Source organism: Egretta garzetta, unplaced genomic scaffold (genome assembly GCF_000687185.1).
Source record: "Egretta garzetta isolate BGI_Z169 unplaced genomic scaffold, ASM68718v1 scaffold259, whole genome shotgun sequence".
Taxonomy (NCBI): Eukaryota; Metazoa; Chordata; class Aves; order Pelecaniformes; family Ardeidae; genus Egretta; species Egretta garzetta.
Window position 1 is genome coordinate 4,009,678 of NW_009260770.1, and position 20,758 is coordinate 4,030,435.

General features: G+C 43.1%; 1 protein-coding gene across 1 annotated transcript in view; it reads right to left on the reverse strand.

Moving 5' to 3' along the window:
* MTCL1 (microtubule crosslinking factor 1) overlaps positions 1–20,758 on the reverse strand; it is a 95,128-nt gene that overhangs the window by 30,050 nt on the left and 44,320 nt on the right. Inside the window, exons 3-6 of the mRNA XM_035901626.1 lie at positions 18,720–18,779; positions 11,303–12,628; positions 10,196–10,351; positions 2,107–2,229 (exon numbers count right to left, since the gene is read on the reverse strand). Of these exons, the coding sequence (XP_035757519.1) occupies positions 2,107–2,229; positions 10,196–10,351; positions 11,303–12,628; positions 18,720–18,779 (1,665 nt within the window). The remainder of the gene's footprint in view (positions 1–2,106; positions 2,230–10,195; positions 10,352–11,302; positions 12,629–18,719; positions 18,780–20,758) is intronic.

Genomic DNA, 20,758 nt, shown 5'->3' on the forward strand with positions numbered 1-20,758 from the left:
TCTTATTCTTTGGAGCACACGCATAATTACATCTGTTTCAACACAAGGCCACCTGAAACATTATTCTGTAAGCGTGACTTCTCCCTCAATATGTCAAAATCAAACCATGGCATGACCTGTGCCCAATAGCACTTGTACAAGTTAGTTGTACAACATCTCATTTTCTGCATGGATGAGATAGTGTTTCCACTTCCACCATGCTGTGGTTCACATTGATCACGAAAAGGCAGATGGAAAATGAGTACAGAGCCCCTGTTTACAGATGCCAGTTTCCACTATTTTCCATTCTGCAGAACAGCTTCTTCCTTTGCTGACCAGCTCCATAGATGAAATCTATGAAAGCCATGGTACACTAACGACCACAACGATTTAAACCATAAGAACATACCCTGCAACAAACAACATTCACACAGGAATGGAAAATACTTCAGAGATTCTTATTCAGGAGCATGGGCCCCCTAGCACTTACTACTGCTAAGAAATATATGCTTGATTTTCATGGCAACATTCAGATGCTTCTGACACAGGCTACCGACCCATACTAGATGGTTTACTAAGGACTTTCCTGGCCTTTAAATGATGTGCATAATGCAGATTTTCAGCATGTATGCTACTATGTTTAAAAAGTTCCCGATTAAATTAAAATTATTTACAGTAGTTGCTAGCTTAAATGGGTTTAAAATGCAGCTTAAAAGTAGTCTGGAACAAAATTAGCTATAATGGCCCAAAAAACATACACGCAACTTCTAGTAGCACTCGTGGAGAATGTACACTGCTAGCACACATCAATTTGATGTCATTAAACATTGCTAAAAATGAAATAGTGAAAAAGGGGCTTATTTTAAACTTAATTTGCAGGAAGAAACAAATAGATTTTGTGTTGATGTAGGTTCTTCCACTAAATAAAGTTATGGTTAAATACAGCAAAGATCTGAGTCATTTCCACCAGAAATCCTGGAAGATGATAAAAAAGGAACAATGTCAACAGGATGGGCATAATCTGGAAAAAATGAAGAATCCAGAAGATACTTTTATTCTTCTGTTTCTACTGGCTGTCAACACTAATAGCTAGCTTTGATTTTTCTGCATTTTTCATTGTTTTTACAATCTGTTATGATCTAAGTCCCCGTGGTCACAAATTCTTGCAGAAGACCCTGGTGGAAGTAGCTTCATAGAATATTATGTTTTTTCAATGGACAGCTATTGCAAAAGAAAAGAACTTTAAGAGGCAAACATAGCTTCCAAAAAGCTTTCATGGCCAAAGCAACTAGGAAGGAAATCAATTTTCCTGGTTGCCTTCAAAACCCTCCATGAGAAAGCTCCTATAGAGTTCAACTGGAAATTAAAGCTACTTATGAAAAAAATGCGATACCACTTGGGCATAATGAGATTAGCTGGCACAAGGAAAAATGCTTTACACCATGCAACAATTATGCTGAATTTAGTCTATGAAGTAAATTTAAAAAGAAAACTTCGGTTAAGAGCCAAACAGCCTGCAAAAATTAGCAACAGATTTTTTTCGCTCTAGGAGCTAGAGATCACAAAACGATTGACTAATCTGTTCCAGCCTTCAAAAGAGCAGGGGGGGTCCATGTAACAAAATATAATTTCTTCACCAGTAATGAATAAGGGGGTTGGAAACATGGGGTTCCGAGAAATACAAAGAAGTCCTGATTTGTGTCTCAGTTATGAGCATGTAACCACTCCTCCAGCGTCAGAGGAGTGTTGGTTTTGCTTTGGGCGAGGAAGGGTCAGAATAAGGCATAGAGACAAACTGTTCTCCCAGAGATTAAACGCACCCTTCCCCAGCTCCTGGAGATATGAAAAGGCTGATATATAATTCCCCACACGGAATTTCACATCTCTACCTTGACTTCCCCTGCACAGGGGAGGACAAAACTTCTCTCCACCAAGTAGAGAAGCCAGATTCAAAGGGGCAAAATAGGCCTGAAGGTACATTTCTCCAACTTCCAGACTCTTCATTTATTCAGATGAAGTCAAACAGGCACAGCCATCAGGACACAGGTTTCCATGATCCTGACAAACAAGGTCCATGCCACACGTCATGGCCACGCGTCTCTCCCAGCAGGCAGGTTTTGTATTTACCTGGATGATCCTTTCTGTAAACTTTTCTTGCTCCTCTCGGTGAAGTCTCGTCTCCTGCTCAAGCTGAGCCTGAAGCTCCTGTATCGATACATTCTGTACAGGTAAAACATGGGAATCCCTGAGCTGATCAGCAGGACAAAGGGATAGGTTTAGCAGAAAACGTGCCTCCGTGGTGCACAAAAAAGCAAAAAAGAAAAGAACCGCAGGACAGACATCTGCACAACTCACGGTTATCAATAGTTAAAACCAAAGCACAGTGTGCAAATAAATAGCAATGCCCTAAATATGTGTGGGAATTTCCTGTGTGGCTCCGTCTGAAAACTAAAGCTGGGATACTGATGTTACATGTTGGATATTCCCTTCAGGCCCCTGCTCCGGGTTTGCACTCGAGTAGCTGAGACAGCGCACCATCAATAAGCTCCTATTTACAGGGTTACATATTTGGTGGCGTATTTCTTTATGATAATCAAAGCTATAAAATTTTAACATCTCTGCAGAAGATGCCCCTAAGCACATATATTGAACCTAATTATTTATTCATTTGCAACGCTTCTGAGTAGGCAGTTAATGGGAGAGCATTTATTAAATGAACTAAGCATAAAAGGTCCCTTTCTTCAGGTACAGGACAGCTCTCTGCACAAGTCGGCTTTATTCTTTGATTTCCACTCAGAATAATTACTCCACAAATGTCACAGTGATAAGCTGTGTGAGCCTGAGACCTGACCAAAATGCTTAAGTACCTCCCCTTTCAGGTCCAACACTATTTTAATCTTAATGCTTCCAATGTTATGTTCTCATTAATTTTGGCATCCCATCCAATTTACTTCTGAAAGTTACTTAACTCAAAAATAAAGACCAAAGAAGGCAGAGTCAGACCTCATTACTTATACTGTGTTAATTAATCCTGTGGCACTTATATTCCTGATCAGAACTTTCTATGCCCTTCATTTTGTGTCTCTCACATGGGAGCTAAAACTGATTTGTCTGTACAAATGTGATGCTTGGCCAGATGCCGTCCTCTTCACATGTGTGACCACAGAAAACACTACAACACCAAACTCCTACTTCCCAGAGTAAAGACACAGTTAAAGACGGGATCATTTCAGGCTTCAAAGCGTAATCCCAAATTCTCTGCTGGCTGACATCCAGTGTGCTCCAGCCTCAGCAGCTGCAAAGACATAACTCAGGTCATGGGACCGGCTCTCGGGGGCTGCATTGCCATTTCCCCTCTGGCACCAGCCCCGGCACCCATCTCCTCTCCCTGAGCACTCCTCCTGCTTCCCAAGAGCAAAACCAGCTGCCGCTGCTGTTTGGGCTGCAGCAGCCCTTGCTGGGACACTTTGGGTCATTCAAAAAGTATTTGTCACTGGAACAGAGGATCCTCCCCTCCTCTGGGGAAAAAGAAGATAAGGCAGATGGAAAGTATCCCATAAACCACCCGCAGGACCATACTCTGCTGAAAAATGAAAAGTCACCCTACATATACTTTCTAGGCCCTATCAGTTCCTTGTTTACTCAATTCACTTATTGACTTGTGCATGACAGTTTTGTACCTGAGGAAAAGCCACTTCCAGCCCTAGGAAAGGCACACATAAAGTGCCCAAGAGAACATTATCTTCCCTTTCAAATTTCATCTCACGCCTTAACGTGTCTGCAGACATTTTGCATTGCACAAATCTGGTCTCACAAATAATTTGGGAAGGACTGCTTGCAATGGGATTTGCCAGTTTTGCACAATCACTTGTAAATCATCAGTTTAATTTTCTCATCCAATAAAGGAAAAATTACTTTCATCAGAAATTTCTGCATTCTTTCATTTTGATCAGGCTTCTTTAGGAATACGGCAAATAAGAACCAATATACCTAGTTAGTTCAGGTGTAATTTAAAAAAAACTGTGTTCCTTCTCCTTAAGAATTCAAAATGAGCTGAAATCCTGCAAACTTGACTTGGTGAAAACAAATACAACATGGCAACGCTCTTCTGTTCACAATAATCACTGATCTCAATCTGCCTCTCCTTACAGTCATACGATTACACATCTATAGTTAGAAATATTGTTGGTCTTAGGATTCCTGAAACTGGAAGCTGAATCAGAGCACCAAAAGTTACCAGGATGGTAACGTTTGAGATTTTCACTATTCACTTCACATTTGTGTTTTCCAATGAACAATGATTTGCTAAATTATCATTTGTTCTACTTCAGACTAGTATTAATTGGAATCACATAGTTACGTGTATACTGACAGCACCTTATGTCTGCAAAATTAGGGCAAGAAAATAATTAACCCACGTGATTTTCAATGAGCATGTAGACCATGCAAAGCCAAGTTTCAGGAAACTTGGGCGCTGGGATTATGTGCTAACCGTTGGAATTACTAAGAAGAGATTAAATATATCATAAAGGCAGATAGACTATTGCATGCACACTAGACAGTGCGATTTTTTTACAATTGCTTTGCCTCTTTAAGGATGGTAGATTTTTTTAAGCATCAGAGTACACGTGTTGAAAAGCAGTTAATGTGTGAATGCAGAGCTACACACCTTTTGCCTTCCAGTGCAACCTGAGGACTCTTTATAGTCCATAATTTCATATAATGTCCTATCTACAAGATGCACTGGGATTAGCACTGCTAAAATCAAGGGAGAAAAGGCTGCTTAAGAGCCTACTAGATTGCTGCTAAACATCTGGATCGTGAATGAAGAAGGTGTAGAAATGTATGAAGATATTTGTATATATGCAGTTCAGGTACCTGGCATTGCATTGATGGATGTCTCTAAGTTTACGTGTGGATATCAGGCCCCTATCATGTAATCAGCAGGGCATAGTCTGTGGCACAACTGTGGCTTTGTTTTGTTTTGTTTTGGAAAACAACACTGCTACAAAATGGACACAAAAGTTGATAACCTGTTAACTTACATTCTTTGTCTCCTTTGTTCTCATTAACAAACACACTACACGAGGAACGGAAAACACCCCAAATGTGACGGCCACCACGCAACGTACCGACACCACAGACACAGACATAAACTCACTAAACAACACATACAAACACACTACAATGGGAACTACAGGCTATGGCTACTCCATCACAGCACCACAGGAGCAGCTGCACTTCATTTGCAGCTCGACACCAACCAACAATTTCCCATTAATCCCAATTATTGCATTTCCAGATCCACTTCCACTCTCATCCTCTTGGACAGGCAGTGCCAAGTCCTTCTGCCGAGTCCTTTTCTCTCACCTGTTATCAGTCCAGAACAAGCTAATCCACGCCGATGTCTTTACCTCAAGAGGATGTTCAGAGAAAAGTCATCCATGCTTTGGGGGTTTCACCACCACTCCCTCCTTGCACCAACCCCTTTCTGCCTCTTTTCAGCTTGCGCAATCCCACATTTCGGCCATGACTTGTTTTTACAGTATTGCCATGCACCGTGAGATATATCTGGGTTTTACTTGTCTGTTTTCTCCATTTTACCATAGCTAATTACAATCTCAATTTGCCTGCAAACTTAATTGGTCTGCATGCAACAACTGTGAACATCAAATTTCATGGAATCTTTCTTTTTAGCCTTTTTTTTTTTCTAGAAGGGATGGAGCAAAATAAGGCCTGAGGAGGCAGGGTAGAAAGATGCTCTCCAGCATTTGTGTGCAGTTCCAGGAAGCCAAAAGATGAACATTTTTTGCTGCTCACCTAACACTATGTTATAACGCTTTGATATGTGGACCTTACACTTGACCATGCAGTCTAAAGACTGCTACTTTTTCACACCTGACGGCTGACCATCGCATGCATACAGTCATCCACACCGGGTAGGAACTTCCAGCGCCTTTTGTATTACTTTATACACGCAATACACATCTAACTGAATTCTCAGAGGTTGCTTCTGAAGATGTACTCTTCTCACCCCTTAAAAATAAGTGATATATATTCCATTTGCTGCTGTACAATAGGCAGTTGGGTGGGTTACTTGTCTGTGCTTATAGGGAGAGTCTCGGATTTGGGGAAAACACAGAACACTTTGCTCCAGGTCTTTAAAAATCCATCCCATTGTATGGGTAGTACACAAACTCTCACCGAGTTCAGTTAGGACTGGGATACCCAGATTTACATCATAAAGGGTCTTTTAAGCCATTATATTGTCAACCTTTATGGAATCTTGCATAGCAAGAAAGAATACAATTCATCAAAGTAAATTATTCTTGCTGCCTCTAATCTTGGTGGGAAGGAATACTGTCGGAACCCGTTTGTCTTTCTTCTTCCCACAACTTTGCATTGGAGGAATAGTGGACACTAAGAGATACAGCTTTCTATGTGGTCCTCGTTTGTTGTTTGGTTTGGGTTTTTTTAATAAGAAAGAAAAGTCACAATGTATAAAACATTCACTGTTTCCTTTCTGAGACAACAAAATCTTAAATGAGGGCAAGAGAAAAGCATGTGTAAATTTTCAGCACATGGCTGGGAGCTGCTGCAAAAGCCATCAGGCTGAAAAGCTCTCACATGGAATTATGAAAATTGCACAGAAGGAGCACAGACACTCCAAAAGCAGCTAAAAATAGAATATTCAAAATATAGACTGAAAATCTCCTTGCATGTCCAAAATGGATCCATTCAGAAGTTTTAATTCAAAGCAGGTGGTAAAGTGACTTACCTAACTTGCACATCACTTCATCTGGTTGGTCCACACTTAACCCAGGTGCTAACCTAGAGTAATATGGACGGTTTATATTTCTTATGGGCATAATAAGAAAGGAAAATGGATAAACAGATTAAGAAGGGCCTAGAAGAAATTATTCTTCAGTGTGAGCTCTTCCTACTTTATTACAAGACCTTGTGGAAGACTTGCTTTTTAAGACACGTTCTCACCTTCTCTAGCCTATCTGCTTTTATTTTAATTCTCTGGTGACAAGTTGTTCCTTTGACGTGAATTCACTTCAGTGGTTCTTTTTCCATAACCTGGGAGTGTCAAGAGACTTTGTGGCATTTCTTTACACAGAAGCAAATGTGTAAGTCTTTAAAAGCCATGTATGAAAACAATCCAAATCTGAAATGAAAAGATGAGTGGCTTTGCCTTTGGTGAAATACACTTACTCAGGTAAAGGCAGAACCGATACCCTCTGCAGGAACAGTCAGAGCTAAGAGATACAGCTCCATTTTAGAGTATCAGGCATCAAATACTGCAACAAACTATATTTGGTCATTTGAATGAGTGAATTTTTAATTCTCCAGAATGTCTTCTTGTCACTGAATAGGCAGGAGGAAACTGCTTCAGGAAGCTGCCATTTGTTTATGGATATTCCATTGGTAAAAAGGGTAAAATTCACCAGATGAAAAATTATTTACCATTTTTCCCCCTTGGTTCCCATTTGTGGCCACAGTAATCCTTTGATCTGTGCTGGGTGTTTGCCCCATGAAGCATTGTGCTTAGTTTCTCCATGTCTTTTAGCCAGGGCAATTCTCACTTGCTTGCTCGCTTTTGCTTTGGATGGTAAAGAATGATTTCCCCCTCCCACCAAAACCCGGCTCTGCTAAAATCATGAATAATGGATCGAACAGCCACCCCAATGGGCTCCAGCCTCCCGCAACAGCAGCTGAATGGCTTGTTTCAGCAAGAAAACAAAGCCCTGCTCTTAAGGCAATTTCAAGATATAATTTCCCTTGGACTGTGACTCTAACTCACTTCTTTAACATGCAAATACATTCTAATAACACTGTTGCACTAACAACTGCAGTGCAAAGCCCAAACAAAGGCAGATGTTTACAGTTAGGCTACGGGGTAGTTTCAAGCACAAGTCAGCCTGCATTTATTGTATTTAATCAAACAATTAGGCTCCCACGATGCTCATTTTTAAAAATAGGAGAAATGGCTAAATGGAAGCTGCTCAGCATTGCTTGGGAAAATTTTCATTTAAAATTCAGCTTGGAAAAAAATGAATTTAGAAAAATGGGTTTGCCTGCTTAAAAAGAAAACATTTGCCTCACTGAAATGAAATGTGTTCCTCTCATGCTGAAAGGCCATACACAGTAAGAAGATCATCAATCAGTGTTATCCACTGGCCAGTGCGTATGTTTTCACTTCACAAGCGGATAATGGCTTATGTGTAGCCATCTTTGCTCTGGGAATTGAAAGGTTTGAGTCTCCATCTGAAATTTCTGTGGCAATAAAAAAACCCCTTTAGGTATTTGAATAATATTTTTTTTCTGCTCATTCATCTGGCACACACACACAAAAGGTAGTTTTTTGCTGGTGCAGTGTATGAAATCAAAAAAGAAAATACTAAAAACGATACCATACAAAATTATTTGAAGGACTCTTCTGCTTCACTTGGGTTTGACTATTACAGATTATAAGATTTCAATTGACTGTCCGCCCACTGAAAAGTTTCAGCATAGAGCAGTGTAATTCTTTGTTGCTTAAGTAAACCTGACTGAAACAAACACCTGAATCTTCCACATTTTCTCAGGCTGGGCCATTTGAGCCCCAGCCTTGCTCACCTTTTGAGCACATCTGGACCTCAGCTGGTTATTCTGTACTTTTGATTATAATTACTGGCTTGTTCCTTGTCAGGCTATGGTGTGAAAACTATCCATCCTCTGTTTAAACATAGGTTGCGGTACACAGTTTTCACATCATCCCATCCTGGGAGAGGAAAAAAAGATGTTGTGCCAAAACTACCCGAATCCCTATTCTTAATAAAGGGCTCACATACGCCGGACTTGATATACTAATGAGCCTGATCTAAGGTAAGAGGGAACTAATAAAGATGACAGACTAAACCAAAATACTGTAAACATTTGCTGTGGTGATTTTCTGACCTAATCTGCCGTAACTATTCAGCAATACAATCGCGAAAGGATCCATGCTGAATGGCAAGGTTTCTCTACCTCATCCTCCCATTTCACAGCTGAGGAAGAAAGACTTTACCTTTTAGCGAGAGACTTATGGTGTCCTGGGTTTGTCAGATAACCTTCCTGGGGTTTATTATCACTGCTAAAAGTGAATAAAATTGGAAAAGTAGCTGCTGAACGAATTAATTATTCTACTACTACTAAAACTCTGCACTGTCAGGTTATTTTCAAACAAACAAAACAAAACCAGCAAAGAATTACCTCTGTTATGATGAAGGGCCACTCTCCCTTTGATATTCAATACAGCATCGTGCTGCTTGGCTACCAGCCACCCTGAAGCTTTGTCTTCCTACCCCTGCTTTCTAGTGCTTACTCACAAACCCAGCTGTCCCAGCCAGCGTTCTCCTTTTCCCAGACTCAACTGGGGGGTTCCGATATACTAAGGCCTCTGCATGTGTCTTTAGAATTCAAAACATATTAAAACTCGTCCCTCACTAGAAGCTACTCTAACCACCACAGTTTAAAGGTAGATTTGGCTTCCCAGTGGCCACTTTTTCAATGCTCCAGCTCATCTTTGCGGAGACAGATTAGAAATTGTTTTCTTCAGGCCCAGATGTAGTTTCTGGACAATCTATGGTGATGAGAAAGCAGCTAAAGAGATGTTTACTGAGGCTGATACGGCCTCTGCATGGATGAAGTTTAAAATAAAAACTGATTGATGCTTTTGACAAACGGAAAAGTACTCAACAACCCAAACAATGGAGAATTCTGCTTTATAAATAAGTTTTTTTGGAAGCTGCAGGGTGCTGTGTTCCCTGTTGAGAATCACCATGCACACCAGCATCAAACCCCCTCCTGCACAGACTACTGCCAGGCAAAATGCAGTCTCTGTCTGTAGACTTCCCAGATTTGAAATATCCAGCAAGGTAAAACCTGGAAGCATGATCTCACATCAGGGATTACAACCTCTTCCAGAGATCTTTCGTTACTATGCTCAACTGTAGTGGGTCCCTGAGCCGTATTTTCCCACTCAGTGAAGCTACTGGGAGTAGGGTGATGAGTCCAAAGTCAGGACCAATTTGCTTCTCTGAAACTGTGAGGGGGGAAAGAGGTCAAGCACGAATTTCACAACAGGGGTGCTGTGTTTGGTCCAATTTACTCCCCCAACCCCTGGCTTCTGTTACTCATCTCCTGGCTAAGGCAGCAGGAGGCAGTGAGTAAGATGGGCTGCTTTGCTGACCTCTAGACTGAAACAGCCCTTGTCTCCTGGCCTGTAGAGTTTAATGTCTCCATCAGCTCTGCGGTGTGGGTCGGTGGTGGCTCGCTGGTGGTGAATCTCTCGCTCCTCTCCACGATCTTGTTTGAGCTGCCACTCCATCTGATCCCTCAGTTTGGACTGTTAGGTGCATGGGCGGTTTGTAACAAAAAAACAAAAGGACAGGAGGGAATAAAGAAAACAAAAATGGGTAAGGTAGACGACTGAAAAACTACAAGACAAAGAAAAGCGTGAACAGAAAAAACAACTTAAATACAGTGGCATAAGAAAGTGAAGAGAACAAAACTAAAATGAGGATGAGCAAAATGATGGGCTGAAACATCTGAAAAGCAAAAAAGAGAAAAGAGAGGAAAAAAGAATGCAAACACTGGTTATGAGGCGCATGCAATGAGGATGCATGAGTCAAACCAACAGCAAGCATACAAGTCATGAAGGATACGGGACACAAGGCTCTTCCTTCCTTACTTGTGCTGTGCAGAAAAGCCATATCCAGTGTGGCAGTTGTGGCAGTTTAGACATGCGCCCATGGGCAACGCTTTAGGCAAGGCAGTCCTTCGCTGGCTACAGAGCTTCTCACTCGCTGCTCGGTTAGGGGAGTGAGCTGTAAGCAGGCTTTTCAAAACACATCACTTAGAAAACTGCATTTGGTTGGGTTCTTTTGGCAAGGCTTTTGAGAACACGCCTGACCCTTTTACGAGAGAGCATAATAAAGACCTCCTCACATTTCTTAGCAAGGCTGCTAATTTACATTCATCAGAAATTTATTTTTTTTTAATTAATCTCCTCTTTCACAGGGAAACACCGCTGTTACAGACAAAAGGAAGACAGATCTCTATAGCACCGGTGGATTAGCCTTTTTGCCACGAGGAACCGCCTCTGAATCAAAGGAGTTGTGCAAACAAACAAAGGAAAAAAAACCTATAAAGTGTTTGTTTAACATTACACACTTTAATACATTGCGGGTCTGAAATCATAACAAAGCAGCTGTGAGGAAAATTAGCTCTAGGGTAGCGATGCCAGCAAGAAAGAGAAACAATAAACAGAAGGAAGGCCAACAAGGGGCCGACCTACCTGGAAGTCGGTGATTAACTCCTTCCCCAGGTTACCAATGGGAGAGTCTCGAGACATGGACGTCATTGTGGATAGAAAACTGGAAGACTCTGTGAGATGGGGAAGAGGGGAGAGGTCCTCCATCTGCTCCTTAAGGCCCTCCCCAATGTGATCAACCTTCTCCAGGAAGGTCTGCAGCTCCTTCCGGAAAGATTTCATCCTGGAGTTGATGGTGTCCAGAAGCTCAGGTTCGTGCTTATCTTCTCCCCTTTCCTCACCACTTTTGAAAACTTGCTCAGTAGATGGGCTGCTGGTTACATGCACCTTCGCGTCATAAATCAAGCTGTCCGTATCAGTGATAAGGCGGTCCACAGTCCTTTCGAGCCGCTCAGCTTCACGTTTGATGTTAATTAAAGACTCGGTGTCCTCTTTCACTCTCATGAGCTCAGCAGAGCACAGGTCACTGACTTCCGACGGCTTCCCGCTCCCAAAACCCGATGTCTTCTCATAAACTTCTTCAGAGTCACTCTCGCCCCCGATGGGCCCCTCTCTCTTTGGCTGGGGTGGGCGACCCTCTTCGCTGTCACTCTCCTTCTTCCCAGCATCACTGTCAGCATCGCTGTCCCTGGGGCTGGAAGTGCGCAGGCCCAGGTGAGAGGCAAGATCGTAACGCTGGACATTGGACATCAGGACCCTGTTCTCATACTGGAGCTTCATCACTTTCCCGCTCAGCTCATTGATTTGCAACCTGGCTGACTTCAGCTCCTCTTGCAAGGTGCCACCACACTTGGACGTGGCATCATCCAACCAGCCCGGCTCCTGGCCTGGCTCAAACTTGAATTTGTTCAGCTCGTTTGTTAGCTGCTTGTTGTGATCCTCGATTTCAGAGATCGACCGTCTCAGCAGTTCTGCTTCCTCTTCCACGAACTGCAGGTGCCGGCGCAGCTCCGTGGCCGACTCCACGGAGTCGCCGTAGGGCGAGGTAGGAATGCTTGAAATGTGGTCCCTGCTGAGACACTCTTTTTCATACTGACACCTCATATCCTCCATCTCAGCTTTAATCCCCCTGTTCTCCACCTCCAGTTCCACTATTTTTCTGCCCAGTATGTTGGCTTCCTCTTCCACCAGCTTCAGACGAAGCTTCAGCTCGGCCTCCCTGGTGCTGGGTGGGCCCCCTGCCTCCCCGGTAGGCAGGGGACTGTCCACATCTCCATAGATGGACTTGTACTTCTGGAGCTCCTGCTCCAGTTCATCCTTCTCCCTCCCCAGTTTGGCCATCTTCTTACGCATCAGTGCTGCCTCCTCTTTGGCAAACTGGAGCTGGCACTTCAAATCAGCGCTGTCCTCCTGGCAAGAATAATCACCCCCCCCCAGATTATATTAGAAGCACAATCAGTTGCTCACCTTCCAAAATCTCCACCTCCCCACCCTCTGAGCTGTATCTGTTAGGTATGCAAACAATACACAGACAGAGCTGCACAAACCACACAGTTGACACATCTCATGGCTTTGTCCTGGTTAAATTGGCAAAGCAGCTTGACCGGAGTTAAAGAAGGGGAAAAAAAACCAAACCAATGTGCCAGTGCAAGAGTTCAGTGATGCAAAAGTGCCAGCACAATGCTTAGTTTTTCTCAAATGCTGAGCAAATTTTGTGGAAAATAAGAACAAGTCAAATGAAAAGGTGCCATGATTCGTCGGCACTTTCTGTTCCATTTATGTTTAATGATACATTTGCTCCCTTTTAGCATCATGAAACGAAGACTACTCAGATGAATTTGCTCATCGTAATCCCAAATCTTGAGCTTCTTCAGCTAGAAAGCCCCAAAAAAGTGTGCTAAGCTGCATGGTTGCCTTGCAAAGTGAAGACTTTAATTACTGGATCTCACAGGGCTGTGAACTAGCCGGAGTGCCTAAGGAACCACTACTGTTGTCTCCGCTTGCTGCTCTTATTAGGATGGATCAGCTTGTGATCCCCATTTCTGGTATGGACAACTGTTCACGAGGGAGATTGGAGAAAACATGTGAAAAAGGAAAGAAAAATTCATTAAACTGTAGTTACATCCAACTTCATCCCGTGTGAAAACCTGCATGTTTCAGGAAGCACCAGGGTATTAAAATGAGAGTTTGATTTTTTTTGTGTGTGTGTTGGGCATTTTAAAGCACCGCATCTCAACTCAGACGAAAACTCCAGTGTGTATTGTGCTGAAATAAGAGACAAGGTTAAGCAAATTCTAAGCCGATGAACAATTTCTTTGCATGAATCACTTTCATGAATTGTCATGGAGATACAGGCACTTGGCCTCGCAAGAGACACATTTATCAGCATTAGCAGTATAATGGAAGGCAGGCTTTGAAAGATGATCTCCCGTGACAGCAGATTTCATCATTGTTGGTAGGCCATGTGGACATATGTGCAATTTTCTATGGAAACTTCATTTCAGTCTCGGGAGCGCTGTTATCTTTCACAAGCACCATTTTGTTATAATTCCTAACAATGGCAGCCAAATCCAGAAGAAAACATGACTGACTTTAATTGTTCACCCAGATCAGGCTATTAAAAAAATAAAAAGGTTTACAAAACTAATTATGGCTCAGCAATCTGAGGCAACAATTTAATTTCTAAAGCACACATCCTTGCACATTGGTAATGGTGTCTTTTATGTTACCTAGATTAATTTCGCCCCATTCCATTTGGATATATACTAATTATGTCTTAATTTCAGCTATTAATACTTAAACAGCCAGAAAAGTAATTGGTTGTATACTTCTGAACGCAGTCAGCTTTCTTACTGATTCTGCTCTGTGCAGGTTGCAATTTTAAAATACTAAAGAGTGAAAATTTATCTTAAATGTTAGTAACAATAACCAAAGTTCCTATTAATCTGTGATTTTCAGTGATAACCAGGAGTCAAACACAACTGCAATCAGTTCATCAGTTGACTGACTAAAGCTCTGGTCTTTGTGTTTCTGGCACCAGAAATGTGGGGTTTCTATGAATATAATCGAGGTGCATATAATTGATTAGAAGCAGAGCCTCTAGGAGATGGCTTTCTTTCCTATCATCTCCTCACATACACACACCTCTTTTTCACACATGTACTTGCAAATTGCTTCTCTCTTTATAACTCAGATCTGCAAATTAAGTATCAGATTGAAACCTGGCAAAACATCAGGCAGCCTCCACTGGAGTCACTCTGAATTTTGGTTCCTCTGGCTGGATAAGGCTGTTATGATTAAAGCATCATCTTTGGTCGGGGCTGCACAATACATTACCTCGTTTTTTCCTCTCATCGAGAATCAGTTTATCCCTGCAGCTGTAGGCTTTGCTTTTAGGGAAATACAAAGATCACAAGGAAGGTTACGTCCAGTCCAGTGCTGCGCTTTGGAGCTCACAGGTGGGGTGATTACTCCAGTTTATTTATTTATCTGTTAATAGCTTGGAAACAATCGCATCTGACATTTTCCTTATTCTGCCTTTGTAATCCAGCATTTTTGCCTGTGGTTCTTGTCTGCCTGTGGCTGCAAGAGCCCAGCCATCAGTGGCACTAGCTGGCACCTCGCACCTCCCTGGCTGCAGGGAGCACTGGGGGCCAGCTCTTCCCGGAGGGTCAGAGGGGGCTCCCAGCCTGGCGCCCGCTGCATTTCAAGCAATATAAATCACAGTCACAGAGTCGCACTCAGGAGCACGCACTCAGCATTTTGAAGCTTTTGAAGAAAAGGGAAAGGCTTCAATGGGTTTGGGGTCAGGGCCCCAGTGTTTTTGCTCGGCATCACTGCACGACTCAATGCATCTGTGGAGCTAGCGCGTTGTTATAGCAGGACAAAACCACCATTAACTTCTCTAACACCGTTATGGCGTTACTTTATTGCTAGGTTTTGTCTATGTGAAAAAAGGACCACATTTGTAAGTTTTGGTTTTTGCAAGAACTGAAACAAAGGAGATTTTTTTTTTATCAGACAAACACAAGCCTCATACAAAATAACAGAGCTGATGGATGTTAATCTCACCTACTAAATATGGATCCCATCTGTAAAGGTGAGAAAGCTCTAGATCTTCCCTGCTTCTTTGCCAGGGAACATGACTACTGAAAATCCCATTCCCTGGACAGCTTTTTTCCAAAGGAAAAGAATGGTCAGGAGAGATTTATCAGCCAGATCTAAGCATGCCAGAAGGGTAGGACTCCCAACCTTCATGCATCTGTCCCTCTGAAACTTTGTGTACAGAAATATCAGCGATTTCTTGATCAGTTGAAGCCAAGTAGAAACAGCAAGAGGGCGAGACACCCACACAGGCAGGTGGAGTTTTGACACGTAAGGCAAACTAACGAGAGGCCAAATCACCGAAATTAAGAATAGTTCATAATTAGTTAAATCATGAAAAAAGAGGTGGGGTGTAAGGGGGGCAGGGGGAGCGCACAGTGGAGGAGAATACAGTCTTTCCACTGTTTTGGAGGAACAAGAGGCTCGAATCCCAGGGGCTGAAAGCTGGGCTATGGGACAGCCTGACTGTACTTCACATCCAGTATGTGGATGCTTTCCTAAGAGGTATATGTGGGGCAGACTCTATAGAAAGAAAAGAAGGAACAACAGTGCAAAAATGTTCCATCAGTCACGGTGCTAGTCATGGATTTAAGAGATCATTAAGGATAAATGGGAATTAATGATTACTGATAGTGATTATTTGCATGCAATAGCATCCCAGCTCTGCATGGCACTTCAGAGGGATGTTAACGGAAAAAAAAAAAGCAGAAAGAAAAACCCCACATCCCTCCCTACAGAGCCTGCAGTCTAATTTAGACAAATGTAGAACGTGGAGATAAAGAAATGAAACTTAAAGGAACAAACTTAAATTCATTATGCGGTGTAAATGATGTGATGAGAATGAAGAGCTGATCAAAAATTCCCGAGTATGATATTTCTTTTCTGGCAAGAAGACACAAAGATAGATAGAGACCAATGCCATCACTTCCACCACCACCACCGGCCCAAGGGAACTGCCAGGCAGAAGATGGGTAAGCGGTTTTGGGGTTGCAAGTCTGACGACAGGGTGTTATGACCAGCACCCAAGCATCTGGCTGAGTGCCAGCACTCCTACCTTGCGCTGGAGAACCACTTTTCTTTGTGTTTTGCCTGGTGCCTGGTATTTTCCAAGAAGCTCCGTTTTGCAATTCTGCTGAATAAAAACTTTTTTTCTTCAATACTGCTAGAGGCAGGTAAGCGCTACTATGAATTTTGCTTTTACACCACTTTAAGACAACCAATTTCACAGGTAGTATTTACTCGGTGGGCCCTGCGGTGGGTATGACGTTCCAGCTCATTTTCATGATGAGCTCCCAGTAAGTAAAAACACTGGTCTTGCCATATGCTGTACGTATCTGTAAGCATACGGTTGCACAGAATCTAAGTTTGTGGTGGTTTTTCACAAAACATGTAACGGGTATTAGAAGTTATTTTAGATATTGAGGGGGGCTGTCCCTGAAGAGCAGTGTTTTGAACCTCCTGGGCTGTGTCTGTACTAACCCCTTTGGGCCACACCACAGGACCTGGTAGCTGTTTGACCGGGACGGGCACTTGCTGTGGTGAGCACTGGTCTCAACCAGTATATACCTCTGAAGGGATACCGGGGTTCAGAGACAGCTCTGGGTAGCACCCTAGAGTTGGGAGATAGCTAAGACATGCACCTATAGGCTGGGCCATGGCAATTAAAAGATTGTTTCTCAGTCTTTCCTACCCTAAAGAATCACTGACGAAAACCAAACAGCCACCTTGCACAGTGCTCTTTTAATGGTCTTCATTTTCAAGTCCAAATCCTTCGCTTGTGTGAGTTACAATGTGTGTATGTGTGTGTACAGCGTAAAGGGTTTTTTTTCCCCTGGGTGTTTTGCAGGATCACTTCCCCACACTGTGAGTGGAGCAGAGTTGACCCAGGGTTACTCAGATAATTTTGTGAAGTCCTCTTTAAGGCTTTCCAAGGCAAACTACAGTTGCTGTTAATGCCTGGATTTGGGCAGAAGAAGCAAGCACAAGGAATCCATTCCCTCTGCACCACTCTGTATTTCTAGGAATGAGGAAAGGAAGAACAGTGCTATCCACAAACCCTGGTGGACACCACCCTGCCTTCATGTAGCTTCATCTGTAATCTGCATGTGTGCAGGCACATACATATTTCATCCATGTATTTTACAGACTTGCAGAAAAACAAACTCTCTGACCTGACTAACAACTTAAATAATTCTGCGTAGCAGGCCCTGCAGGCAGAAAGCCCAGTGCCCCATTTTAATGTCTGACTAAGCCGTGCTTGTATCATCTGGCTCTGGAATGGGCTGCCCAGGGAGGTGGTTGAGTCCCCATCCCTGAAGGTATTTAAAAGAAGGGTAGACGAGGTGCTTAGGGACATGGTTTAGTGGTGGGATGGAAGTGCTAGGTTAACGGTTGGACTTGATGATCTTAAAGGTCTTTTCCAACCTAGACGATTCTATGATTCTATGATCTCGGTGGGGACACTCGGTCTTCTGTGTCCTGGGAAAGCAGGCTGCAGCCCCCAGCCACCACGAGCCCCTGGTCTGCCCACCCTACTCACTCAAGTGTAACATGTTGTAATGATTTATTATGGTTATTATTACAAATCAATGGATTTTAAGACTCCATTGACTCAGAGAAGACCTCTAGGGTCTCAGCTGCGTACGCTCAGCCTGCCAATGGGGCAGCAGGGGAGGTGCAACCTTTCTCTAAGGAAGGCCTGATGTTGCTCTTGGCTCCTTTCGCAGCAAAGTGAAACACTATCCCCATCTCTCCGGCTATAAACGGTAACCGTACGGGTGCTGGGAAAAGCCTTAACTCCTACAGTCAGCACAAAAAAAGCAGAGGAAACCAGACAGACTGCTTCCCTGAGAAGGATCAGCCTACGGGAGTTCAATAAAACTGGTGGCCAAGGGGTGACTGAGCGGGTAGCTTAGACTCTATGTCGAACCTCAGCCGTGAGGAGCACAAGTTCACATGGTGCCCCCTCACCCCGACACCAGAGATGATCAAAGCCGGGGTTGCAACACGAGAGCTCGCGAGGTGTCGTTGCAGTGTGTCAACCGCCTTCCCTGCCAAAATGCTCATTAGCACAAAATCTTTGGCACCGGGTATAAATTTAGTTAGTCCCTAAGCTGCAATCCAATTACTTTGTGAGGCAAGGTGATTTTCTCTGCTTGTAGAAAACCTGCAGCCTGAATCTATGGATACAAGCACAACGAGCCCGAGAAGCTGCACAATTTAGAGATCACACTTGTGTCCTAAATTGCTTCTACGTTATCTCTGGGAGGTCTCAGTAGATTAAGGCCTAATTGCACTCTAGTTAATGTGCCTGATGGCCCTGTCAACACCCGTAAAAAGAAATTTGGAGTTTCATCATGTGCTTTTGCTCCAAGTTGCATGTTCTTGAAAACCATACCTGGGTAAATGCCTTTTTTTCTTTGTGCATTTCTCTGCTGCCTCTTCTCTTCAGGGAGCTCTGCAATAGAAGCAACGCTGAGTTATTGACAAGCTAAAAACAAAGCCTGCAAGTTTGGCAGGGCTCAGCACCATAAAAGTAATTGAGAAGAAAGCAAGTATATTCTCCTGAGAGGCTAGGGATTTAATTTTTTCATATTAATCACTAAAAAACAAGACTAATTTTTTTGTTGGTGATTTTTTCAATGCACAAAATTTCCCACAAAAAAAAAAAGGAATAAAAATAGTTAAGGGTTCACAGAGGGGAAAAAGCCCACCCTCTTTTCTTCTCTGGACCACCACAATTTTTGGCAAAACTTTCTTTTCTGCATGGGGCAATGATTTATGTTTGATTAATCCAGGGCAGAAGTCCAAGAATGTTACTCACAGTGGATGTGAAACACATTGTGGAAGCCTCAGAGGAAAGCAATCCCCCAAAGAAAGGGAAGGGCATACATGTTTAAGCTATATGGCATAACATTATTAGTTAATCCATGCTAGCAAATGTAGTGAGGACCCCAGATAAAGACCAGGTAATTCTCCAGGTATTTCTGAATTTACTTTATAAATCAGATTTGCAAATCTTTATATCCGTTTATAAGAAGGTTTTTTAAGAAATGGAAGTTATGTCACCGCCACCGCTTGGTTTTTGGAAACCTCTCAGCACCCAAATGGAAAAGGACGGTTTTCCTGAGAAGCAGGAGGTGGAGCACCGTCAGGACGTTACCAGTGTTTGCACTGACTTGTGTTTCAGGACCTAGTTCTAGAGCTGGGTCTGTTTAGAAAAGGCATAAATTTGATTTTTGTAGGTTGAAGTATCAGAGGGGAATGATGGATCTTAGGCAAAAAAAGCCAGAAGCTAGAAATTACGGAGTCATTTGAATTCAAAGCAGGCTGTATTTGTCTGTGCCGAGAGCCTGAAGGCTGATAGTCCCAGCAATCACCCTGACATCGTGGCCTCTCTTATTTGTTACTTCTGTTTATATCTGCTCTGCGGGGGACGATTTCCAGCTGAGGCGAAGCCTGGGCTGTCATGGGCTTGCCCACAGCGTGCCTCTCCTCTGGCCTGTGCGATGGAGCAGCGTGCCCGGACCCGTGCCGCTTCCCGTGTCCGATGGGCTCAATCCTGGTCTCTGTAACCCCCGCTAACCCAGCGCTGCAAACCATGAGCCCAGCAAAAAGGAAGGGAAAGGAGGGAGCGGCATCCTGTTAATTAGCTAAGTCCAGTCTCATGCCTGGCCGTCAGCTGGCAGAAAACACGACCTGAGCCCGGGGACAGGCGCACGCACCCCACGTCAATCCTAACCAGAAGCTTTCCGTGGCTTTGTGGTTTCTGACTGTTAAGCTATGCAGCTACTGCAAATTATAATTATTGCTCGCTAAGACAAATCTCTCCTTCTGCTCTTTGTTATACACAGTTAAGTAGTTAAAACCCATTCATATGCGGCACCATATGCCCAAGACATACTACAGTTTATTTTTTGCTAATCTGCTCTCTACTTTAAGCTAGTGATTTCCTATAACTAATGAAGCTGAGTAAGAGAAATGGGGTTTTTTTGGATACTGAAACGGTTTAATGAAAAAAGACTTCAAGCACTAAAAACATCATATGAAAACCTTTACACAAGCTTAGCCAGGATAAACAGTTATCGTTTTATCTTTTTTGGTTTGTTTTGGTTTTTTTTTTTTTGAATGTGGTGTTATTCTGGGAACAGATATGTAACTGAAAGCAGTCACCAGTCAGCAGCATCACGCCCCAGCATGCAAGGCAGGTCTCTACGGTTGAAGGGATACGGGGCATAGCCCTGACCCTCACACTCGCTGCTTTTCCATGTGACTTCAAGCAAGAGCAGCATGAGCAAGAGGAGGTTGTCTGGTTACTGCATTTGATTCTTAGAGTCAGGCATGAGTCTACCAATTCCTGTAGGGACCTCAATGCGTGACTGTGGCAAACAGCTACCAAGCACACTAGAAATGCAAAAGCTTGTATCACATCCTAAA